General features: G+C 39.8%; 1 protein-coding gene across 2 annotated transcripts in view; it reads right to left on the bottom strand.

Annotated features, from left to right (window-relative positions):
• Positions 1–249: 249 nt before the first annotated feature.
• Positions 250–25960, bottom strand: part of TC2N (tandem C2 domains, nuclear) — a 43710-nt gene continuing 17999 nt past the window's right edge. Inside the window, exons 2-12 of one of the 2 annotated variants that reach the window (XM_067547090.1) lie at positions 21256–21381; positions 20379–20609; positions 17428–17595; positions 13567–13658; positions 12914–12989; positions 11457–11557; positions 10520–10636; positions 6306–6497; positions 4622–4736; positions 3942–4141; positions 250–734 (exon numbers count right to left, since the gene is read on the bottom strand). In XM_067547090.1, the coding sequence (XP_067403191.1) occupies positions 624–734; positions 3942–4141; positions 4622–4736; positions 6306–6497; positions 10520–10636; positions 11457–11557; positions 12914–12989; positions 13567–13658; positions 17428–17595; positions 20379–20609; positions 21256–21322 (1470 nt within the window). In that variant the 5' untranslated portion in view covers positions 21323–21381 and the 3' untranslated portion in view covers positions 250–623. The remainder of the gene's footprint in view (positions 735–3941; positions 4142–4621; positions 4737–6305; positions 6498–10519; positions 10637–11456; positions 11558–12913; positions 12990–13566; positions 13659–17427; positions 17596–20378; positions 20610–21255; positions 21382–25960) is intronic. The other variant, XM_067547091.1, reaches the window with a different exon arrangement.

The raw sequence follows: 25960 nt of genomic DNA, 5'->3' as shown, positions 1-25960 counted from the left end.
CTTTAGCAAAGGTATCTTTTCTCCTGTTAATTTAGCCATTACTTATCCTCTCCCGCCCCACAAAAAAGTTATGAACTGTCTGAATAAACACCACTTTCCTTTCAGTTCAGTTTCACTTGCTTGGTGTCAAAGATATCATAACCCTACCAGTTCTCCAGTCATCCATAGATGCTTCCAAAACAAAAGGAGGTAAGACCCTTTTTTGGTGTGAGGAAAACGCAAAACAAAACCAAACACACCCATAAAACCCCCTTTTCAGCCTTTTATAAAGAAGTTTAAAATGCAAAAAAAAGATAGCAATCCCCCCCCCTTTAAGATATGCTTAATTTACCTACAGACCACACTGTATAATCCTGCTTGGAAAAAAATACAGCAACAGCAGTTAACTTCTCAAGGTGGCTTTTGACTTCAGTGTACAGTTTCACTAATTTTGCCAGCAGTACTCTGTGAAAGCTCTGATCCCTTTCCTTTTGGCTTTTTCCAGTTAACAATATGTGATGCAAGTCTAGACTCCCTGAAACATTCAAGTAGGCAGTATTTTCCTCTTCTCATTAGTTCATTTTAAGAGTGCAGGAGTTTCTTGTATCAAGTCCATATCTGTACTGAATTCATCTCTAACATCTTCAGGATGGATTTATGTTATGCCATTTAATGACAACCTTTTCAGGATTTGTGATTGCATCTTTCCACTGATCTGCTGCTTCACTACTACTGCTATTAGAGCTTAGCCAGACCTGTGGTAAGAAACAAAAATCACAGCTGAGTTGTCATACATATCACATTACTGGGAGCCTCAGCCAATCCCCTTCTGACTAGCAATTGTGAATGCACATAATGAAAGCTAGCATGTATCTGTAGAATATAATTAATCAAATTCTGTCAGTTAGCCGCCTGGTCTGGCCTCTGGGTGTTAAAACACTGAGTTCAATTTCTGCCTCAGAACAGTGTGACTAGGTGTTTGGTGGACTCATTGTAGGCAACAACAAACATATCTCCACTTTGCAACATACAGCCAATTGAGCGTCACTTGTGATCTCTGAATTCCATTGGTGCTGCAAGTCAACGCTCGGGACAGAGTCTCAGAACTCATCAGGATCAGGGATGGCTCTACAGAACTTGTATGATGCCTTGCAGCCAGGGTTAGTAGCCCATTGCTTTCACAAGCATTTAAAGTAGGATGACCAGATAGCAAGTTTGAAAAATCAGGCTGGGGGCGGAGGGGGTGGTGGTTTATAGGTGCCTATAGAAGATAAAGCCCTAAATATCAAGACTGTCCCTATAAAAATCAGGACATGTGGTCACCCTAATTTAAATTCACGTAATTAAAAAACAGATAGGGCCTAACTGTGCATTCCATTGAACTTTAGACTTCTTGCCTGAATGATAAAGTAGATGAAGTAATATTTTTTTATTGAACCAACTTCTGTGGATGTAAAAGACAAGCTTCTGAGTTACACAGAACTCTTCTGCAGGTCTGGGAAAGGTGCTCATGCAGTCACAATGAAATAGAAAGTGGGACAGATTGTTTAGTATAAGTAGTTAACACATATTCTAAGAGACCTTCTAGGTGAAGTGGCCTGAACAACATGTGAAGGAATGTGCCCATACCACGTATAATCATGTGAGAAAAATCAATTTGTTAACATCATTCAGGTAATAGAGGAAATAAAGTGTGGAGCAAAGAATGAAGTCTCTCTCTCTCTCTCTCTTTCTCTCTCACACGCACACACACTTTCATTAATAAAAGTTATTGAGGTAAATAGAACCCTGATTAAAATGTGATCTTTTTGTCAAAATACACTGTGCATGCACAATCTTGGCTCTCAGGGCAGTCAGTGTGAATTTTGCCTGACAGATGGCTGCAGGATTGGGTCCCTTGTGTACATAAGATCACCAAATAATCTCCTATGCATTAAAATATTCATGCTTGTGATCAAAGACATGCCTACAAACAGCACTGTCTAAGCTTTAAATTGTCTTCTGAGAATGTCATCCAATTAAATATCATATTCTCTGAAGAATGAAGTTATTGGATTCGGCTATATTCATCTTTTTCCAGCTCTACAGCCAATTGCTCACAGTACATTTTTCCTATGGCCATGTTTTATGTCTGCATGTGTTATGTGGTAGTGTCTGCCTGTTTCAGCCTAAACAAGCCTTTCCAAATCAGTGCTAAAGAGCAGTGGTGGTGCACATTTTTTCTAAAAACAAGACTGATTATTAAAAGCAGCCCTGCAAATCAAGTGACAAGATGAAGTGACAAAGCCTGCTAACTGCAACATCATGCACAAGTTATCATTCACTCCAAATTAAAATAGCTAGAAAGGACACACCCATGTTTTCCTTTAATATAGTTACTAAGGGCTTGTCTACACTCACGGTTATATCAGCAAAATTGTCGCTCAGGGGTGTGAAAAAACACCCCTCGACCAATGTAAGTTTTGCCGGCATAAACACAAGTATAGCCACCTAATGTCGGTGGGAGAGAGCTCTCCCACCAACATAATAAACCCACCTAAACGAGCCACAGCCGCTATGTCGGCAGAGAGCATCTCCTGCCAACATAGCACTGTCTACACTCGCGCTTATGCCAGCAAAACTTTTGTTGCTCAGGGGTGTGTGTTTTTCACACCCTTGACTGACAAAGTTTTGCTGGCATAACTGCGAGTGTAGACAAGATCTTACAGGATCACAATGAGATCCAGCACAAGTGTGGAATGCGGCTTTTTTCAGAATGGGGAAGCTCACATTATGATCACTAGTGCTAGGATATGGCCTCTGAAACTCTCCTGTAACTGTGTTCATTTCAAATGTCATAAGCACAAGATGTCCTGATAAAATGGAAAGTTACATGTTTATTGTGATAAAGAGCACAGTACCTCAGCGGGATGTGGACATTATAAAGGTAGTGAGGCTCTCCAAAAAAAATCAGATATTTTTGGGTTCTACAATTTAGGGCATGTTCTTTTACAGCTCTCTGAGTCAGACAACTGCCACTACCTACTACTGAGGGCTCTGGAACAGACCAGACAGCACTGAGGGTGGGTTATCAGGACTGACCTGTGGTCAACTAGACCAAGAAAGGAAGAGAGAAGAGATAGGAAGTTTGAAGGGGAGATTTTTAAAAGCCAAACTAAAAGCTCTTGATTAGTAAAATAAATGTGGCCACACAGTACTTTCAAGAAAGTGCAGAAGAAGTCACCAGCTTTAGCATAAAAGATAATACTGTGTTCCCTTCAAGCATTTTACCCAATATAGACAAACAAATATCATTATGAGGTGCACTATAACCACAAAACTGTGATTATGTCTTGTGTACTCAGAACTGAGTTTCCTGCTTCCCTGTCAGGGACTTGAAAGGGAAGCAAAGGTAACATTTAATGTTCTGATGACAAAGGAGTGGGGGGAGGGAGCAGTCATTTAAGTGTCTGACATTTCCTTCTATGCAAGCGGATACACTCTTTTTTAGTAGAGGCTATTCAGAGTTGCAGAACTGCAGTGAATGCCTGGTTTGTTTTACTTTAGAAAGGCTAAGTCAGTTAGGTATTCAACAAGGAAAAGTTTATCTGTAAGTATGTGTGCGAGTGAGAGTGAAAATGAGAGTGATTGGTGTTTCACATGGTGGGACTCTGGGAAAGATTAATGAATTAGCCCAGTCCTGTGAAGTGCAAAGTGCCTTCTCAGGGGCAATGAGTATCCTCAACTCTGACTCTATGGGCACTGTAGGAGCACAGCACCACTCAGGAGATGCTCAGTTCCTTGTAGGCCAGGGCCCAAAGCCAGTACTGGCAGTTTCATCTGTGAGTGTCTACCATTTTGTTCAAAGAACATTCAATTTAGTGAAGGGTTTAATAGGAGCTCAGCAGCGATCCTGTCAAGTAGATTTTTAACTTCTGGGTTTCATGTTTGTTACCAGTGATTGGGGAAGAATGAAAACCAACCTGTCCCAGTAAGTGTTTTCTTCTCACTGAGCTCCTGCTGTAGACTTTGATGAGAAAATTAATTCCTTGTTCGTTCTGGCTAACTGGAAAAATCATTGTTTCTCCCCACTTCACTCGGCCATTGGTGGGCTTCAATAGACGAGTCTTTTTCTTATACATCAACCCTTCTGTACTAAACATTGAAACCTTCACAAAGAAATCTAGGATAAAGAAAAAACAAAGGGGTTATTCCAGTAAAACCTGACAAGATCCATGTGTGTAGTTTGTATTGTAACAATTATCTGAAAGCTGGACTAAATGTGTTCATGTTTACTTAAACATTGCAAAAAACCATGCAATAGCTTTCATTAAAATCACACATGTCTAATATGTTCAATAATATTGGACTGATTAACACAGCATCCAAATGGGAAGGGCAGGCTAATGCTCTTGTGTGTCAGAATTAACATTAGGACAAAAGAAAACCCCAAAACACACAAACATATAGCATTAAACCAAACAAAAAACTTAATCTAGTCTGACATCTGTGGAAACTAATCTTGGCCATGGAAATCTACTATGCTATATAATATTAGCTTGAGGTTTGTGTGGAATGCTATGAATTGCCAAGCCATTCAAGCAGTACTCTACCTGTTACAAATGCTACCAGACAGGAGATATGAGAGAGCTGATGTACTTACTTAAAGAGAGCGGTGTTGATGAGCTTGGAAGGTTTTGGGCTTCAAGAATCTGTAACTGAATCCTGCTGTTTATTGCTTGAAAACAGGTTCCTATTTGAAGTTCTGCATTGCATGTCTATAAAAAGAGGAATGTTGCTTTAATATCTGGATTAAGTTGCATATAAACTCAGGAAACACATGAATTTACTGGATACTGAAATAAACTGAGAGACCAGATTTATTCCACTAGTACCCAAAATATGTTTTGGTGACCCTTTCCTCATGCATTTCTGTATACTGAGGTATAGACAGATAAATATCACTTTATTCCATAAATACCCTGACACTTACCCAGTGTGTTTATGGATGAGTAGAGGCTTTGGGCTTTTTCTCTGTAGAATATATTTGTTCCACAAACAAATATAGTGTAAATGTAATAAGACTTTAGTGTTTAATGAACATTACACAAATGAAATGCTCCGGACAAACTTTAAGATCTATTGGAGTATCTCAGAAAGCTTTATAAAAATAAAGCCTATGATTATATATTATTTTCAGTAGCTCTCCCTCTATTTTGAGTTACTATGATGAAACTTCATGAACACAGTTTAGAAGTAAAATTTAGATTTTTAGCCAGGCAAGCTGCCGCAGAATTCCTCCTGAAATACAAACTCCGGGAGTTGGCCCTTAGTGGGGCTGTTTGTATTTAAGAGTTCATCTGAATTCCAGACTTATTATGTAATGCTCTCTCTGGTGTCACACAGAGAGGATTATAGATTCAGGTGAAGAATAAGGAGCATTTATGGTTATTCATAAATAACATCTGCACATGGCAAGTGTCATTTATATTGGAACATTACTGGAGTTATTCAAATGAAGTTTGCTTCCAAATTCATTAATTCAAGTTTAATTTATAGAAAATATTAGCATCTGGGCACATTTCCATGTCAGAAACATATTTCGGGGGAAAACCCCACAATGAAAATTAAGACAATCCTGCTGTTGTGACACACACTGTTCTGTAACAACTGCCATACTGTGGGTGTGTCACTGCACTGGGTGTGGAAACAGCAACTACTAAAACAAACTTTTTTTTACATTTCTCAAAGGATAGCTTGAATGTAGTTTTTGATTTAGTAGGTCCTATAAATTAACCCAGGATTTATTATGCTTTCCTGTAACACTTAGCAACCACCTGTTGTTTATTACTCTGATGCAAGTTAACATTCTGAATGATTGCTCCAGAGCATGCAGCCTGAATACAAACATATTTATTTGGTGAAACCATCAATACAGAGGAAGTAATATTACTTAGCACTTTTAATCCATAAGACTTCAGGTCCTGTCTACTGTATGTGAATAAGAAAGATCCTAGGGTGGAGCATTTGCTGCAGTGTCTTTGGACAAAAATTTCCCCAATAGCCACCATACATATTGTTCTGTGTAATGGTTGCAGCCCTTCACCCCAGAAAGAGCTGCATTTCAGGAGCTTAGTTATAAAGTGTATAGCTGCAAAGCCTTTTGGGATGGAAATCCTGCACTTTGTTACATGTAAGGTAGGAGTACTATAATTAATATGTCCAGAATTAGCGTTACATTTATGATTTTAATTTTTCTTCCCATTAACGTTCAGCTCTCTTTCTAGTGTATGTGATACACACCATATCCCACAGTAGCTAGCGTTAACAGGAGATCAATCACTTACTGAAACTTTGGAAGGAGGCATTATATCCAACCAATAATCCGTTTCCTGTGAATTGAGCTCTCGAAGTGGCAGTGCACACTCTCCAATTGTTTTCTTCCGGGGAGTCTGAGTTTGGATTTTAAATACTAATCTTGCAGTCTGCAGATTTTGCAGTTTGATAGTAAACACAAAGGTTTCCATGAATTCAATGTCCTAGAAGAAAGGGCACAGATGTAATAGAACAGTACAATCAAAACAATAGGAGCCCCATACAGCATGAAACCCAGAAAAAACAGATTCTAAGTCCTACAAAGGGTGTTATTGGAGGGAGACATTCTTACTCACTGCCTCACTGCCTAAAAAGGTGTGTTTTTACAACTAGATCACTAACATGGACTGCCTATCTTGAGTCAAATCCTAGTAGAGACAACGCTCTGTAATGTTTACTGTAAAAGTAACTAGGTGAGATAAACTGCAGGAGAAGTCAATTGCATGATACACTGCAGTAAAAACTTGCTGCACCAAGTCTCAGCAAAATTCGAGAAGACAATTAATACTCATTAGTTATCTCATCGTAAAAGACACACCTTTTTTGGCAGTGAAGACAGAGCGTTACAAAGGTTTCAGTCAGGACAGCCTCTGACCTGTGCTCCAACACCTCCCACCCCCTCTCTCTCACATTCTTTTCTTTTTAGCCTCACTCCACCATCTGCCCTCCACATCCCCCCTCTGCCATGGGCCCTGCATCTTTCTATATAGCTAATCTCCTCCTTACCAACCCCCTAAAAGGAATTCAGCAACAAAACAAAAACAAAACATTGTGGCCCCAACATGGATGTTTGTATGTTACACCTTCTTGTATGTTACACCTCTGGTGTCTGACCTCTCTTTTAGATTGTGAGCCCTTTAGGGGAGGGACTACCTACTACTCTGTCTATCCAGCGCCCAGCAGAGAGGGGCCCCATTCTTAGTTGACCCTGAGGCTGTACTATAGTGCATCATCATCATCATCATCACCACCACCACCACCACAGAAGTCAGTGGGAGTTTGGGGATTGGCTTCCATAAAGTAGGCCCCTAATTTTAGGATTTCTATCCCCTTTTGCACAAGGAATCCTCCTGACTGTTTGAAGTGGACGCTTAGTCATTAATCAGCCAATAAGACCCCCAAGCTTTAGAAATGCAGAGTAAAATTTAAGGGTCTAAATCAGCGGTTCTCAACCTTTTTTTCCCCCGAGTACCACTTGGGAAAAAAAGTGGGGGGAACTTTTGGCAGTGGCGGGGTTTCGCGGAAGCGGCGGTGGGGGACTTTTGGCGACGGCGGGGTTACATGGGAGGAACAATGCTCTCCGCCGAAACCCTGCCACCGTTTGCCCCTTTTTGGCGGCAGGATTTCGCGAGGGGGGGGGGGGGGAATTGCGGCAGCGGTGGGGTTTCACAGCGGCAGGGGGGGACTTTCGGCAGCGGATTCGGCAGCGTGGTACGGCTCGCGTACCACCCAACCTTCTTCGAAGTACCACCGGTGGTATGCGTACCACTGGTTGAGAACCGCTGGTCTAAATGATACAGTCCCCAATTCATAGTTGTACAAAGAAACAGGGAGATGGGAGCTCAGAAAAATGATTTAATTTCACATTTCTCAAAAAGGTTTGAGAGGACCTAGATGTGTTGGATAACATTTCAGAACATGTCACCTTCTCCCTTCACCCTCATGCTCAATTGTAATAATCAAATATCATCAAGGATAGTCATGGTGAGAGAGAGAAGCTTCAGAGCTTACTCGGAGCTCTTCAGGCCTGGGAAAGGTACTCAGTGTCATCATCACAGCTACATACAAGGTGGAAAAGATTTAACTACTTATGTTAACCAAACAACGAGAGTCCTGTAGCACTTTAAAGACTAACAAATTTAATTTCTGCAGGCATAAGCTTTTGCAGGCTGCAACCCACTTCGTCAGATGCAAGAAACAGAAATCAGATAGGGGGTGTATATATATATATATCTACATCCAAGGGTAAGGAACAACAATGGGGAGGGTAGGTGTTAGCAAAGTCCATTCAGTTAGACTAGTTGAGGCCTATTCACAACCATTGATTAGGAGGTAAGAATGTGTGAACAATGACAATTACTTCTTGTAATGAGAGAACCATTCCAAATCCCTATTCAGACTCAGTTTGATTGTGTCAAGTTTGCAGATGAGTTCCAGCTCTGCAGTTTCTTGCTGAAGTCTGTTTTTGTAGTTTTTTTATAGCAGTATGGCAACTTTCAAGTCAGCTACAGAGTGTCCTAGTAGATTGAAGTGCTCTCCGACTGGTTTATGGATGTTACCATTTTTTATGTCTGATTTATGTCCATTTATTCTTATACGTAGTGACAGTCCGGTTTGGCCAATGTACATGGCAGAGGGGCATTGCTGGCACATGATGGCATATATTACATTAGTAGATGTGCAGGTGAATGAGCTCCTTATGGTGTGGCTGATGTGGTTAGGGCTTGTGATGGTGTCAATAGAGTTGATGTGCAGGCAGAGCTGGCAACGGGGTTTGTTGCAGGGATAGGTAGGTTTCTGGGTTAGTGTTCTTGTTGTATGGTGTATGGTTGTTGGTGAGTATTTGCTTTAGGTTGGGGGGTTGTCTATAAACAAGGATAGATCTGCCTCCCATGGCTTGAGCAAGTGAGGCATCATCTGCTAGGATAGGTTGTAGATCTTTAATGATGTGTTGGAGAGATTTTAGCTGGGGGCTGTAGGTGATGGCCAGTGGTGTTCTGTTGTTTTCTTTGTTGGGTCTGTCCTGCAGTAGATGACTTCTGGGTACCCATCTGGCTCTGTCAATTTGTTTCTTCACCTCTCCAGGTGGGTATTGTAGTTTTAAGAAAGTTTTATGAAGATCCTGTAGATGTTTGGTTGTGAATAGGCCTCTAACAATGGACTTTGCTAACATTTACCCTCCCCCTTGTTGTTTCTTACCCTTGGATGTATATATATATACACACACACCCTATCTGATTTCTATTTCTTGCATCTGACGAAGTGGGTTGCAGCCCACAAAAGCTTATGCCTGCAGAAATTAAATTTGTTAGTCTTTAAAGTGCTACAGGACTCTCATTGTTTTTGCTGTATACAGACTAATAGGGCTATCCCTCTGGAACTTTTCACCATAAGTAGTTAACATATTTCAAGGGACCATTCAAGGTGAAGTGGCCTGTTAACACTCCTCCAGTCATAGGGGAGAAAGAAAGGGGGTGGGAAGGCAGCTAGGGAAGTTGTTAGAGAGTTATAAATTGTTGTAATAAGCCATAAATGCAGTGTCTTTGTTCAGTCCATGATTTTTAGTGTCTAGCAGAGTTATGAATTTAAGCACCCAGGCAAGCTCATCTCTCTCACCAACAGAAGTTAGTTCAATAAAAGATATTACTTTACCCACCATGTCTCTCTAATATCCTGGGACTGACATGGCTACAACAACACTACAAAGATAATCATGACTAAGGATATGATTTGGTCACAGATTTGGTGACTTTCCAGGACCTCTGTGACTTCTGGGCCGGCCACCCAAACAGCTGACCGGGAGCTGGCCAGCCCTGACTTTTACTAAAAATACCCGTAAAAATCTTAACTTTAATCATGACTTGCCCATTCACTTCCTTCCAATACTAGTTTGTATTTTCCAAAGTGTGTTGTTAATTGTCACACTTGAGCCAAATTCCTGTTCTGTGCCCAGAGGCAGAGTTAACAGGTTTGCACAGGAACTTATGCAGAGTTGGGGGTGAAGTGAAGCCTCTACTTCCCCCCAAGCCAGAGCCAATGTGTGGAGAACCATGTACAGATTCCAAGGCAGTTATCAGGAGTCTCTTGGCCACTGGGTATGTGTAACAACTACACCCACTGGCCATGTGTTTACCCTTCCCCTGACCTCTCCTGTTGCAGAGAAGTGCTCTATGAGTTTAGTCCTCTGTGACTCGAACCCCATCTCCAATGGAGCAGGACCACAATAATTCTGTTGTTTTTCAGGACTTTCTACACCTGCAAAGAGTGGATGGGTGAAGGTGACGAATAGCGAGAGAAACAAGATTTGCCCCTTTAAGTTCTCAGAAGCTTCTAACGATAATGTCTTGATGCTAAACAATTCTTATAGAAAATATGGTGCAAAGAAAATGAATGAAGGAGAAACAGGATCAAAATCATTTGCATTTGCAGAAAAAAAATGGTTTTGATTTTTTCTGCTGCCACTTACATTGGAACCTTCTTTGGCTGAAGATTTGAACTGCACTGGCTTTGGCAATGTGAGGATTCCCTTGACAGAAATATAGGGATTTTCTCCACAACTAGAAGGCCAGCTCAGATCTTTGCACTGCAACATTGGAAACAGAGTCACTTTAGACAGCATAAGGCCCTAGCTTTAGGTTAACGCAGAAGCACGCAGTCTTGTTTACGGTATGGCATAAGGAAAAAGCTTCAGGATATATTTTTTATAAATCAGAGCAATGTGATGTCCATGACACTTTGGAATATTTGAGAATCATTTTCTGCAGCAAGGTAGAATAGTTATCCAGGAAGCTTCAGTGAATATGGCATTACAATAGCAGTTAGTCAGGAAAATGCCCCTAAGGCCATGCATATTGCTCCATAGAAGTGTGCAGGATCCCTGGCTATTCAAAAATTCACTACCACAAAAATCATTAACAGTTCATGGAATTGTGTAAACACTTGCAACACACGCCAACAGAAAAGCCACAAGAAGTTACGTCCTAAAATATTATATACCAATGTTGTGGTTTTGCCACAACAGTACTGGCAGAATTAAACATTGCATCACTGCATCTTATTTCAAGACCAAAACTATCACATAGGGCCTGATTCTGCCACTCTTGCACAGGGTGAACAGCACCTTACTCCAGAAGCAGTCACAAGGTATTACCCAGTGAGATTAACAGTGGGAGAAAGAAGTCCATTAGTGATTAAAACAGCAAGAAGCCAGGAGGAAACAACATCTTGAAAGAAGCAAGGAAAGGTATTTCATATTTAGGCCAAACCGAGGATATATTTTAACACTTCAGTTTTGAGGATAGTAATCTGTCATCAGTTCTCATAGCTAGATTTGACTCTTTGCTTCTGTAGAACTAAGTCTCCATTTGAGTCACTTGTATAAAAGTCCAGCTATATTCTCTTACGTGCAAGATTGTGATCCAGATCTGTTCTACAGAAGGAACGTAACACAGTTTCACATTCATTCTTCCAAAGTCTCGTTCATCACCTGATAACGTAATGGTATCTGGGGGGAAAAGCCAACAAGTCTTTGTAAAAGTCTTACAATTTCTTAGAGCTCATTTTGAAAAGCTGGGACACTGTTTAATGTGTGACCCATGTATTTTAAAACTCTCTCAAACTGAGTTTGAAATATCTCAGCTCAGATTTTAAGGCCAGGAAGGACAAACAGATCTTCAAATTTGACCCTCTGTATATTATAGGCCATTTAATTTCACCCATTTACCCTGTATTAAGCCTAATAACTTATATTTGACTAAAGCATATCCTCCAGAAATGCATTCGGTATTGATATGAAGCCATCAAGAGATGGAGAATCTACCACTTGCCTTGGTAGTCTGTTCCAGTGGTTAATCACCTTCATTGTTAAATCTGTGCCTTATTTCATATTTGAATTTGTCTGGCTTCTCTGCTTTCAGCCATTGGTTCTTGTTATGCCTTTCTCTGCTAGAGTAAAGAGCCCTTTAGTAGCTGGTATTTTCTCCCCAGGAAGGTTCTTGTACACTGTAATCAAGTCACCTCTCAATCTTTTTGATAAACTAAACAGATTGGGCTTTAAATATCTCACTATAAGGCATTTTCTCCAGTCCTCAAATCATTCTTGTGGCTCTTTTCTGCACCCTCTCCAGGTTTTCAAAATCCTTTTAAAAAATGTGTACACCTGACCTGTATGCAGTATTCTACTATTGGTCTCAATAATAAAGAGTGGTATTGGGTTGCAAGCTTCTCCATTGGGAAAGGATGAGAAAGGACCAGAGCTATGACCAAGACACTTCCCTTTCCCCCTCCCCCACACTGAGATGACTAATAGCCTAATTAACTGGCTAGTTAACTCAGGGTGGGATTTTCAAGAGCACTGAAACTTGTGCTCCTGAGTGAGAAATTTGTGCACAGGGTGTGACTACAGTTTGATCTGGCATACCCCAGTTAGCTTTAACCTAGCTAGCTCAGAGGGAGGAGGGCAGCTGTGGCAGAACACGCTTCAGCAAGGGCTGTACAAGCATGCTTGGAACTCTGGGTAATTACTCACAGGGCTAGCTCACACTGAAGCTTGTGCTGCCACAGTTTAACTGATTTAACTAGCTTTAATCCCACAAACTGCAATTACAGCATCCACATATCCTGGGGGATTAAGGTGCTCTTAAAAATCCCACATTCAATCTCTTTCAATAAGAAAGCTGCAGATGGAGGACTGAGTAATGCAGGCATCTTACATTTCAAGTCACCAACTAATCACTAACAGTTTTGCTCCTCAATACCACTCCATAAAATATCATTATCCGCAGTAATACAATTTAATATTTTAGATATCACTGTGTGAAGGAAACAATTCATTGCTGGTTACAAAACAAACAGCTATTACCCAGGCTCCTGTTACTGCCTTGTGAATCCTTCTTTGAGGAGGTGCTACTGGGTACACTGGAGACTGAATCATATCTCTGCAAAGAAAATGCCTCTTTAGTCAGAGTGGTAAGCATGACAAAGAGCCCAGTGAGTTCTGATTATAAAAGATGGGACATACTGATAACTTCAATGTACATTTTCCCAATTATCTCATTCCTTACTAACCCCTTGGAGCTGGTAGTCCAGGGTTCCTTGGTTCTGGGAACCAACATAAAATGCATTCACGGTTGGCATTGATTTTTCCCCCCTACTGACGTATGAAGATTCTTTCACATTTGCATAAATGGGAGTAAGTAAAGACCTTATCCCTGATGGAAAACTGACTCCTTACATCACACCCCTGTCCAGTTTTATATTTGGCAAGGGAAATGCAAGACAGGGAACCACAGTTGCTTACCCTGTTCTGATAACCAACTGACTGAAGTTTCCCAACTATACCTTGGGTGAGGAATTAGGAAAGAACCTAGTGAAATTATTTACTATTTTGAACTTTTCCCTCAAGCTCTTTCACGGCATATCACAATGTTTACCCTTGCAACGTGATGGTAATAGATACAGATACACAAAAGAAAACAAGTTCTGGGTGTAGCTTAAACTATTAAAATAACTCACCTGGATCACACGGTGGGGTGGACTTGTGAGATCAAACAGTGAATGACTTAAACCAGGTGGCCCAGGAAGTGTGCTACTCCTTAAATCACAAACTGAAAGAGAAAGGGACAAACATATTTACTTTGAATAGCAGGAATAACATTAACTTTCTTACTAGCAGGAAAAGGAAAGCGTAGGAGGTAGTTCTTAGTAAATGCCAGATTCAAAGCCAACCTAGTCAGACATTTGTCCATCCCTAAACTTGCTTCTTTCACCCAGTCTCAAGCCAAACAATAATGGATTTGAAAACATTCATAACAATTTAGATGCATATGGATGCTCTGCATTGGAGTACTCGCAGATTACTAAAGCGCATTAGCAAAATCACTGCATTTTTAAATATATTAACTATAGGATTGTCACATTGTAACTACAAAGGGCATGAAAAGTAACTTATATGTAGTAATATTAATTACAGGATAAAATATACTTTGCTACAAAACAAAGTCTAGGTTAGTGACAGTTTATTCCTGGAGGGGGAAAAAAACCAACCAACCAACCCACCCTGTGGCTTTTGCTGAACAAAATTAAAATAACCCTTAATAGATATGAGATTTAGAATTAAAAATGCCTAATAGTGAACTTAGAGTGGGAGGGGGAAAAAAATGAAAAATTGCAAGGGTTGTTTCCATTTTGAAAGGTTAAGATCAAGCCCCCTTTCGTTTTTTAAAATCAACGTTTTTGCCAAAAAGCGTTACAGAAAATGGAGTTTTGACTGAAAGAGTCAGTGATTTATTAATTTTGTTTTTGGAAAAGAAAAACCAACCCATTGTTGGATGAAAAAGTTTTTAATTTGAAAAAAATGACCAGTTCTATTTACAACTTAAGAATCAATCACTAAGAGGCATAAGCAACTGAGAATTTCCAAAAGCTTTTGCAGATTTTCATTTTACTATTGAATTCAAAAAAGCCAGTAGGTGCTCAGCAAATTCAGTCAGGACACGTTCATAACAAAAGGTGCACAGTTCATATTGTAAGCAGTAAGGATATGCAAGAGTTAAAGTTTCAGCAGCAAAGTTGACTCTGCTGCATTGCACACATCCTGTATTTTTATAAGGCCAAAATGCAAAATACTGAACTGCACATATAACCAGAAAAAGCAAAACGATAGGTGCCTTAGAAATATCTATGTGCCACATACCAAACTGACTTCCCCTTCTGTCTCCTTATTTGTTCATGCGCTTCTCTCCCCCACTTAATGGCAGGAAGTGGCATTGCTTGTGGAATGCCTTAGCAAAGAGATGGGTCTTGTCTTTTGATCTGGTCAGGCTTGGGACTCAGGCTGACCTCCTTAGTTAAGATTTTCCACAAGGGTGGAAGAATGCATTACCAAGAATGCTTTGTCTCCTGCACCCAGGAATTTTATCCTTGGCTGTGCTTGCTGCAGTGACCCTGTAGATCATAATTGTGTTGCTGGGTCACAAATGGGAAACTGGTGTCAACCATCCAGCTCCTAGTGAGTTTGGTAGATTAGAACTAGGACTATAAAGTTGGTCTTGAGGCAAATAGGGAGACAATAGTGGCACAGAGCACCAGTAAGGTAATTTATCATCAACCTTTCTTGCTAAATGGGCAGACTGCTGCATAGTGCAGTTTTCATGTTGCAGCTACATTTAATTTCAGGTAGAGCAAGTTGCAATAGTTGAACTGGGAGATGACAAAAGCGTGTTATATCACAATAGCAAGGTCCTCATTTGAGAGGAAGGGCCGAGTCTCCATGCTAGCTGGAGATGGTTGAAGACAGTACTCATTACTGTTGGCATCCTTTTTTGCCCAGAAGCCGTGCAGAAATGCTGTGCACTAGCCAAATACCGCAATACTGAGAACAGAAAATACACCTTAACATGGGTGAGTTACTGTCACTGGTTTCAGAAGTTTTTCAACTCCATCCCAACATCAACACTCAAGAGGCCCGCAAACACCTCTAACTCCATCATGTTGACCCATCTCTGATTTTAACATATTAGAAGGCCTCTTGCCACACTGCACTGGTTTCCTTACTGCCTGGTCTGTATTTCAAGAGATTTCCATTATTCACTGTTCAAAAGGAGGATCCAGCGAGAATGTAGATGTCTTTTTCAGTTGCCCCCCTCACTACCTCTAAAAGGAAATAATCAATTTTGCTTAATATGAGCTGTCATGACAGCGTAATGCTGTTCTTGAGAGGGAGAAAGAGAGGGTTGGGGGGGAGGGGGAAGAAAGTTCTGACTTGGCTTGGAGGAGGGAGGGGAATGCAGTAACAGTATTCAGATACATTTTAGTGAAGATCTGTGGATCTGGGATCACTTCCAAATTATCTTTGTTTGTGAGAGAGAGAGAGAGAGAGAGAGAGAGAGAGAGAGAGAGAGAGAGAGAGAGAGAGAGAAGACTTCTGATCTGTTTACAGAACCTTACACAGAAATGCTGGGTTACAGAAACACGCAAGTCCTTGAAACATAGTGTTGATGTAATGGAAGCAAATGAGCTGAGGCAAGCCAAGCCTATATCTTGATTTAATGAAAGGTGAAATTATATTTACAGAAATATAGTCCATATGCAAAAACAGAGGAACTCTCATAGACTATTGGGAAACTGTTATCCAGTTGTTTACTCTTCTAGTCAAAGCAAAGGATTACAAATCATTTCAATGTTTTGAAGATGGCATATTTACAGTATGTTTCTAGTATAGCTGGTTGACATTTTTCAGGTAAATAGACTGACAAGAGAGTGGCTTTTTCCAAAACCAAAAATTTTCACAAAAAAATTGGTGATATCAATTTTTTTTTTAATTCTGTGAAATTTCACTTTTTATAAAAATCAAAATTTTTCATTTACCAAAAAAATCAGGCTTTCTGTATACATTTTGATTAACCCATTTTTCAAAACTTTATAGGGTTAAAAACCCTGTAAAATTAAAAATTTCAAAAATAAATGTTCCCCTCTCCATTTTTTAAGCTCATATGCATACACACTGTGGCGCTCCTACATGCTGCAGTATACCAGGCATAAGAGAGTTTTTCTTGAAGAGTTTGAAATCAGACATATTGCAAAATATAACCAGCAGCCTAACACAAATGAAGAAACCCAAGTCATATTAGATTAAACAATGTGCCTTAGAACCAGCTAGATTTTGAAAGAGATGGCAACTTTGCAAGGGAAAAGTGTATATAAAAGTTAGAAATAGTGCAATTTTCATGTTGCAGCTACATTTAAACTTCGGGTACAGCAAGTTGCAATAGTTTAACTGGGAGGTGACAAAGTATGTTGTATCACAATAGCAAGGTCCTCATTTGAGAGGAAAGGCAGAATTTCATGGCTAGCTGGAGATGGTTAGAGGAATTACTCATCACTGTTGGCATCTTTTATTGGAGCAACTTCTGTTGGTGAAAGAGAAGCTTTCAGGCTTATGCAGAACTGAAGAAGAGCTCTGTGTAAGCCGGAAAGCTTGTCTCTTTCACCAACAAACGTTGCTCTAATAATAAAGTCTCATAACTCTTTCGCTTAAGTGTGTAGTGAACAACAGTTCTTGCTCTCAGGTCATCAATATTAAGTCCAAGTGTCAAATATTGTCTCTAGTGTGAACCAAAAATTGTATATAGGCTCTTTATGGCATGAAGAGGCAGGAAGCAGCAAGTAGAGTAGTTGGGAACAAGGAGGAGGAGCCAGTACCATATGACTAGCTAGCTCTGTGGTCAACAGACCACAGTTTGAGAATTGCTATATTCAGACATATCTTCCATGTTCCCAATGGGTTCTCTCTCCTGCCTTTAAAGCTTCTGGTCAAAGAGTGGAGAAGTTGGAGGGGTGGTCGAGGAAGAGAGAAAACACAGGATAAATTCTTACCTGATCCATATAATCTCACATCTGATTTTTCTGGGAAGCGCCTAGTCAGATCTGGTGAAATATGTTGTTGCCTATAGAATGGATTATACACCACATCACCGTAGGGCCCTTGCTGGTATATATTGGAAAATTCTGCTTTTCTGTCACCATCAGAGGCTCTGGCAGATTCTGTGAAGCATAACATAGACCAAGAGTAAAAGTCCGAGCAGTTAACTACCTTATTGCCATGGTTCATGAAGCAGGCAACATGCCTTTCAGGTAAAGGACATTTTGCTCCCTGCTTAGAAAAGGCTAACAGGTTATTTCAGATTTCAGCGGTGTTAGGAATTATTGGCACAAAAATGGAACTGTACATTGGGGAGTCACGCAAACACACTCCCTGGAGCTTCTTAATAAATACCTAACATGATTTATATATAGAAAGTTCCAAACACTGAAAGCAAGACATGTATTCACAGGAAACTGGGCCATGAGTGCAGAGAATGTACGCTTCCACATTGGCTCTGTCCCAGTGAGGCATCCCACTTGGCTATAGTAGCCCCTAAAATCTTCAGGAGGGTCCAGCAAGAAAAGAGAATATAGCTTGTAGCTGTGTATACTCTTTGCTTAATTTCCATAGGATACCCATCAGCATAGAGAGGTTAAATGACTTGCCCAAGATCACTCCAGTTGTTGGCTGAGTCAGGAATAGACCATAGAATGCCTGTCTTCCAGCTGCATGCTCAGTCTATTAGACTACAGCTATTCTACTTGTCTTTCCTTCCCTTCTAATGAGCTCAGGCAAAATATTAAAACAGATGGACATCATTTCATTTATCTGAAGCCCCTCCTCTCCTTCCCCCCAATTCCTCTAGGAGGTGTCAGAATGAAAAAAAAAAAAAACAGAATAATTAAAAGAATCATATATCACAAAGAGATGATCATCCAGGAATTGAAAGGCAATGGAAGCACTAATGCCAGAAACTTAAGTTAGTTCAGTTCAGAGCATTTAGAAGAACATATGTTAATATTAACATATGGGGTCAGAACCAGATATTTCCTTTTGCTAGCCTAGTTTCTCATGTAAGACCATGATATGCAAACTGTTGCAAGTCTTGCAAAGAAAATTTGCCAGAACATAATCACTGAGAGCATATCCTGTTTAAAGAAAGGAAAATACAGAATCTCACATACAGAAAATGCTATTGCACTAAAAGCGGAGTTTAGACCGTTAAGGATGTTTACCAATAGTCTGAAAACCATGTACTCCAACGGTGATCTCTTGAATATATTAGTGCTTTAGTTAATGTTACATTATAATGAAGAAGGAGCTGCAGCACATTTCTCTAGATTTATTGAATCTTTCTAAAAAGTACAGTTTGCATTTTAGAACACAAATATATACATATTTTCTGCTAAGCACAAACAGTCATTTCAGAAAGGAACAGCATATTTGCTGTAAGAATTATACTTAAACTTAAATTAAATGCTTACTCATGAGGCATATTTGTGAAGAGTCAATTTTCTTATCATGTATAGCACATTTGAGCCCTCCAGAAAACAATGACGCAAGATTCCAATGAACAAAAGTACCACTTGATAAATAACTTTTTAGAACTGGGCAGAACAGCAAGGAGGTGGAGGGAGGGAAGTCACCTGATAGTCGTATGATTTATAGTCTAAAAAGAGCTACATTTTTACAAAAGCATGATGTTTTCAAAATGAGAAGTTTGGTTGTTGAACATACTTTTACCCAGCTGTGATTGTGTTGTATTGTTTTATAGTGGACCATGTATTATTACAACTGAATACTTTAGGTGTTTTCCTGACCCTGAGCTCAGGAACGTATTTTACTTACACGCACACCCCCACACCCCCCATGGCCACTCCAGGCAAATATCATCACTTTCTGTGCCACTCAAAAGGCCGGCTATTCGGAAAGCACTAGTGTTCTCTGTTGACAAAACATCATAGCAACTAGCTATGCGCTGAGGGACACAAGACTGGATAGATTTTCAAAATACAAAATGTTTTAACAGTGCAACTGTCAAAGATATGACAACATCAAACAGTAGCGCCACTGCAACATCTGAAGCCCCTTGTGATAATTTAACATACTACAGGTCATAAGATTAAGTTGTGCCGTCTCTGTGGATAGGTTGCTGATCTTAACACACAAGAGATGCCAAGTGAGTAGGCAGATCTTAAAGGTGGTCAAAGAATGGACTCTAGAAGCTACTAAACCACTACCGCTGCCAGTGGGTCTCTGCACCCCATTCTTTACATGGGAAGTTTGGTTGGTGTGGATGTTTTAAGCCTTTTATGATCTCCAAGATCTTACAGAACTGCCTTTTCACATTGCTTTTTCACTAGTAGCTTGTTTTCCTCAGGTGTCCTTCTCCACTCTGAGTGAAACTTGAGTCTTGGGGGCTTTGTCGATTAATGTCATCTTGCAGAATGAGTGGGTTCCATACTGTGAAAGTGTTCCTCACAGCAGTTTTTGTGGATTAAGACATTCTTAAATCTCAGAATCTGTCATGAATATTTACAGAAGGAGCATTTAGCATCTTTGGTTGCCCTAAGATGGAATGATGGCTGGACAGCAGTTTCTGGGACCTATATATTATTAACTATTCCCTAATGTCTAGACGCATGGATTTTTACTAAGAATGGGGGAAAAAACCAGAAACAAACCCCAAACCCCTCAGTTTGCTATAATGCCAGAATAAAAATAGTTTAAACATTAGAAACAGAAAGATTATCCAAAACCAAAATTCCTGGATCTACCTTTAAACTTTGGTTAGGCAGTGAGGTTGGGAAGTGTTGGAATGCAAACCAGCATCTGCAGAGGGAGGTCTGATTTACATCCCTTGGACACATATCTAATTAAAAAGCTAATGAAATGCTGTCATTTTTCTTCAGCTTTTTTTTTTTTTTTGGGTGCTATTTCACCATTGTGATTTTTAATTTACCTTGCATTCCCCCAATGGGTGATGAACTGCCAAGTTTCTGGGGTTGTATGTAAGCTAGTTTAAAGTGAGGGATCACAAATGGGACCTCCCTGCCATCCGATGGCAGTTTGGCAAGGAGATAATCTTCTGAACAGCCAACTTGACGCTTCACTGACACAGAAGACAATGGAGGTTTCTCCACAATGGTTGGCCTGCTTTCAGCTGCAGCTTCAGATTCCTTCTCCATGGAAACTGTTAAAAAAGTAAACTAGTAAATGCATTCAGTCTTGGACAATTGTCTGAAGAGATCTTGTGTGTTTAACAGGATCAAGGATTAAGCAGGTTTTTTTACTCTCATTTCATTTGGAAAAGATTATTGGTTCTGGAACCATTTGTACTAGTCTAAAATGTGTTGCCACCCAAACTTTATTGTAATAACCACCTTGCTTTCACTTCTGTTCTTATAAGACTTCACCATACAACATATGATCCTGCAGGAAAAGTGATTAATACATTATACCAATTGAAAGCTGTGATTACAAGCTTCTAGAGAGTAAAGCACTCAATTCTAGACTTTGTACTTTGAGAGATATAAGACCTTTACATGACCCTTGGTGTAACAGTGTTTTTTGTTTTTGCTAATATTCCAGGGCCAAATATAACAAGCAACAGATTTTGAACAATTGTCATTCTCAGTCCCTGATTAAGAATACTAATCAGCACATGCTAAACTTTTAAAACAAGGCTATAGTAAGAATTTGGATGCTGTAAAATAATTCAAGCTCATCGAAAAGAAGTGGACGATTTAACATTTTATCCCCAGGAAGTGTTATCATTAATGAAGATTCATTATCAATGTTATTAACCCTCATGTTTATTATTTTGGTGTGGAACTCACAGTCATTCTTTTCCTTTTCCACGTAGAAACACCCTTTGCAACAGTTCTTCATGCATTCTCTTGCCATCGCTTCTAATATTTCAACTTAAGTGAAACACAAACAAGGCTCCAATGCAGAAGTCAATCCTGAAAACATACATACAAACACATAACATGGGAGTAGCAGAAATTAAAATGCAACACCATTATTTTAAAAATATGGCCATATCACATCCTGAAGCCAACAAGCACCCTACCATTGACTTCAATGGAAGCAGAATCAGCACCATTAGGTTTTATCTTATTTTAACTAGTTTTTCTTATACATAAAATGTGGAAGTGGAGAAAAATATGATAAGATTTGGTGTTTCTAATGCTGGGTAACTGAAGATAAACAAAATTCTCCATTTGATTGATGATTACCTGTTCTATTCATTCCCTCTGAAACACCTGGCATTGGCCACTGTCGGAAGACAGGATACTGGGCTAGATGGACCAAGAGTCTGACCCAGTATGACCATTCTTATGTTCTTATTTCAAGAGTGCTAATACTCTCCTCACACTTATGAGCAACTAGACTCCACAGAGTTTATTAGTGTTAGCCTTTTCAAGTCAGTTACAAGATGTGTTTCTTTTTATCTAATTTCCTACGTTAACTTTTAGTCACGTTGTCCTTTTATTGTCTAATATTTTCAGAAACACACAACTTTACATTTTAACATATAATATTTATGTACTATACCAAAATTACTTTTTCCATGGAACTACTACTTTCTCAGGTTCTGTATAGAATGGAAGACCCATTTCACATATAACTATGTCCTCCACACATACAGAAGAGTAGAGATTGTTGATAGCTTCTAGAAACCTAAGTAGAGAGGAATAAAAGCAAGCCTATAATAGCCAGTTAACATTAAAAGTACTTTATGACAGTAATAACTGGTGTTTCATTTAAATGTCTCCTTAACTCATATACTTATAATCTCTTTTCAGAAGGACAAAAAGCTGCACTGCCTCTTGTCCAACATTCTAGCTGCCTTATTATTGTTTACACACATCTCAAATGTGAAATTATTTATGGAACCTAGTAAAGACACAATCCCCTCCCTTTGGAGCTACAAGATGAGATGAAACAAAAGAGGGAGACAAGCAGAAGGGGTGGGAAAGACAACAAAGAGAAAAGATGGGAACAACATAAAAAAAAGACATGTGGCTGCTTGGTTATCTTAGTCACAGGAAATTATGCTGAAAGTTTTCATGTTCCAGTATAGAGACTATTCCCATGTGCGCTTTGAACAGTTTGGTCTTTCTTTTTTTTTTTGTATGCAAAGAGACACAACTAGGGAGCCCCACACACTTTGATCAAAAGCTTTTAAAGCTAAATGTTAATGCCATTAGCAAATACTTTTTCCATTAGATGCCACCAAATATTCCAATAAATGCCTTTTGGAGCCTTGTAAATTGTACACAATGCATCTAAGAAAGAAAACACACACAGGCCTTTTGCCATATGTGACTTTTCTTTCAATTGTACCTATCAGTAGGAAATAAATGATCAATGGGTACCTAATTATAATAATGGCAAGTATAGCATAGCATATATTCTGCGGACAGAATCCCCGCCCCTCCCCCCTCTTTGGCACAGAATAGTTATAATGCACTGTAACTTGTGATTTAATTTGTTAGCCATGATCATGCATAATCCACATATGGCTTCACTTAGAAGGCTGTGAATTACATTGCCATCTTGAATTCGTGAAAAAGTGAAAAATAAGTGGAAATGCCCTCTCTCTAGATAAAGGTTTGCCATTATTACAATTACTACAGAATAGTTCCAAAATGGCTGACTGCAAATTGCTATTGCTTCACCAACTCTGTCTATCTCAGCTGGAAGCTGTGGTGGTGAACTGACTAATGGGAAATACTTAGAATCATAGAATCATAGAACCATAGAGTTGGAAGGGACCTCAGGAGGTCATCTAGTCCAACCCCCTGCTCAGAGCAGATCTAACCTCAGCTAAATAATCCCAGCAAGGGTTTTGTCAAGCCGCATCTTAAACACCTCTAAAGATGGAGATTCCACCACCTCCCTAGGTAACCCATTCCAGTGCTTCACCACCCTCCTAGTAAAAAACTTTTTCCTAATGTCCAACCTAGACCGCCCCCCCTGCAATTTGAGACCATTGCTTTTTGTTCTGTTATCTGCCACCACTGAGAACAGCCTAGCTCCATCCTCCCTGGAACCCCCTTTCAGGTAGTTAAAGGCTGCTATCAAATCCCCCCTCATTCTTCTCTTCTGTAGACTGAACAAGCCTAGTTCCCTCAGCCTCTCCTCATAAGTCTTGTGCTCCAGCCCCCTAATCATTTTTCTTGCCCTCCACTGGACTCTCTCCAACTTGTCCACATCCTTTTTGTAGTGGGGGGCCCAAAACTGGACACAATACTCCAAATGCGGCCTCACCAATGTCAAATAGAGGGGAATGATCACTTCCCGTGATCTGCTGGCAATGCTCCTACTAATGCAGCCCAATATGCTATTAGCCTTCTTGGCAACCAGGACACACTGCTGACTCATATCCAGCTTCTTATCCACTGTTACCCCCAGGTCCTTTTCTGCAGAACTGCTGCCTAGCTCGTCGGTCCCCAGTCTGTAGCTGTTCATGGAATTCTTCCGTCCTAGGTGCAGGACTCTGCACTTGTCCTTGTTGAACCTCATCATATTTCTTTTGGCCCAATCCTCCAGTTTGTTTAGGTCCTTCTGTATCGTATCCCTACCTTCCAGGGTATCTACCACTCCCCCTAGCTTAGTGTCATCTGCAAACTTGCTGAGGGTGCAATCTACCTCATCCTCCAGATCACTGAGATCTTGTCACAAATAGCACAGATCATCTTGTCACATATAGCCCTCTTGTTTTAGTCTCAGGTGTTTGAAACCCCATTAAGCCACAAAAGTGAATGTTCCACCAAGGTGGCAAGAGCCTATGGACATTTTAATTTACTTTGACTTCTCTGAAGAGCTTGTTAATGTCAGGGACAAAACTGGGGACCACAACTTCCTCTAATCTGGTTTCTTATCTATTACCCTTCATGCTCAAGATCTCACTGTAGGCCAAGGAGTCAAACACCAGTAGCCCAGTGATTATATATTCAAATGTGGCAACTACTATTGGCTCAGAAGCAGCCTGAACATGAGACATGTTTTGCTGAAAGACAGAATGCTACATAGGAAACTGGAGAACATTCTGCTCCTTTGGAAAAGTTACATGATCTTTAACGTTCAACAATAGTCAGACAGGACCTTGATTTAATATCCCATTCTAAAGAGGACACTTCTCATTGAATATTGAGGAAATGATATTATATTGTAGGAAGTGGCCTCAGAATCACTTATGAGCCCATTTTACCATGTGTATCTACACTCTTCAGAGGGAGAATGCTACCAATGGACTATGCCAATACTTTTCCTGAGATCGAGAATGTTATGCCAGATTAAAAAGGTGCATAAGAATGTAACTGCTTACCTGGTTGATGAAGGGAAGCGAAATGCAGTATAACACCAAATCTGCTGGATTGTCCCTACTTCTCAGGCACATACAACTTCTTGGCTAAGCCTTGGGAAAATTAGAAGTTACTGATTTTCCTTCCCAGTTATTATCAGTACGCAGCTGGAGCCAATATTCTCTCTCTTTTTCACAGTGTTTAATTTGGCCTTGTAACAGCTAAATTTGCTCTAACAACTATAACAATGATATCTAATACTTAATCGTTTGCTTGGGCATAACATTCTCTATCTCAGAATGACCAGTTTGAATGTATCACTACCACTGGCACAGAAACCAAAAATCTTTAGCAACTTCCCCAGGCAGGAAAACTCATTTTCCCCACACATGTACTGGAAACAGTTCAGTACATGACAGTTATAGCAGATCTAGTAATTCTTACTCCTAACATTACTGAGCAGGATCCACTGTGATACAAAAATAGTTACACCCCACTCATTAGCCCAATGACAAATTATCTCCTTTTCATCACTGTGCTGAATCCCTTGCTTGGGAAGGAGGACATAATCATTGTTATAATGGACTTTACAATGGTAGTACCTTATTTCTGCATCCTAGACAGATTTTTGTTTTAAATAATAAAAGCAGGCCACATTGTTAAAATTAAAACAAACTGTGAGCATGTTATCATCTGATTAATGAAAACAGGAGGTCAAGCCCAGTGTGGGACCAGCAACACATTTCTGTACAGTAGGTGTGTATAAGAATAATTCATCATCTACCGTACAGAAACAAACATGCTGAGATAAAGCTATTTGCACATTCATGTTTTACTGGCATAGAAATATCAATGGCAAATGGCAGAGTATATAGACATATACTTAGCAGTGTCTATATCACAGCATTAGTTTAACTTTGACTTAAAAAAAAAAAAAAAAAAAGTTCCCAGAGCAAATGGATAACTAAAGCCACGTTCATGCTAGTATTTTTTGTGTTAAAGTACGTAATGGTTTTAAAGCAGGTGGCATGTTTTGGATTCTGTTTTGAAGCCTCTGCCTGTGTCACAGGCATATTACAGAACCATGGTGGAGATTTGCTGAGGGACTGATCGTCTAAAAGATGGTTTTGACTAACGTTGCTTGGCATCTCTGACATGGTTCATGCAGTGATGAAGTGGAGGCTCTAAATTACTTTTTAATGTAACCATGAATAACAAAATACCCTAA

The sequence above is a fragment of the Emydura macquarii genome, unplaced genomic scaffold, assembly GCF_026122565.2.
Source record: "Emydura macquarii macquarii isolate MOO-44397 ecotype Brisbane River unplaced genomic scaffold, CSIRO-AGI_Emac_v2 contig_1229, whole genome shotgun sequence".
NCBI lineage: Eukaryota > Metazoa > Chordata > Testudines > Chelidae > Emydura > Emydura macquarii.
Note: the sequence above shows the minus strand (reverse complement) of the source record. Positions and strands in the feature narration are given on the sequence as shown.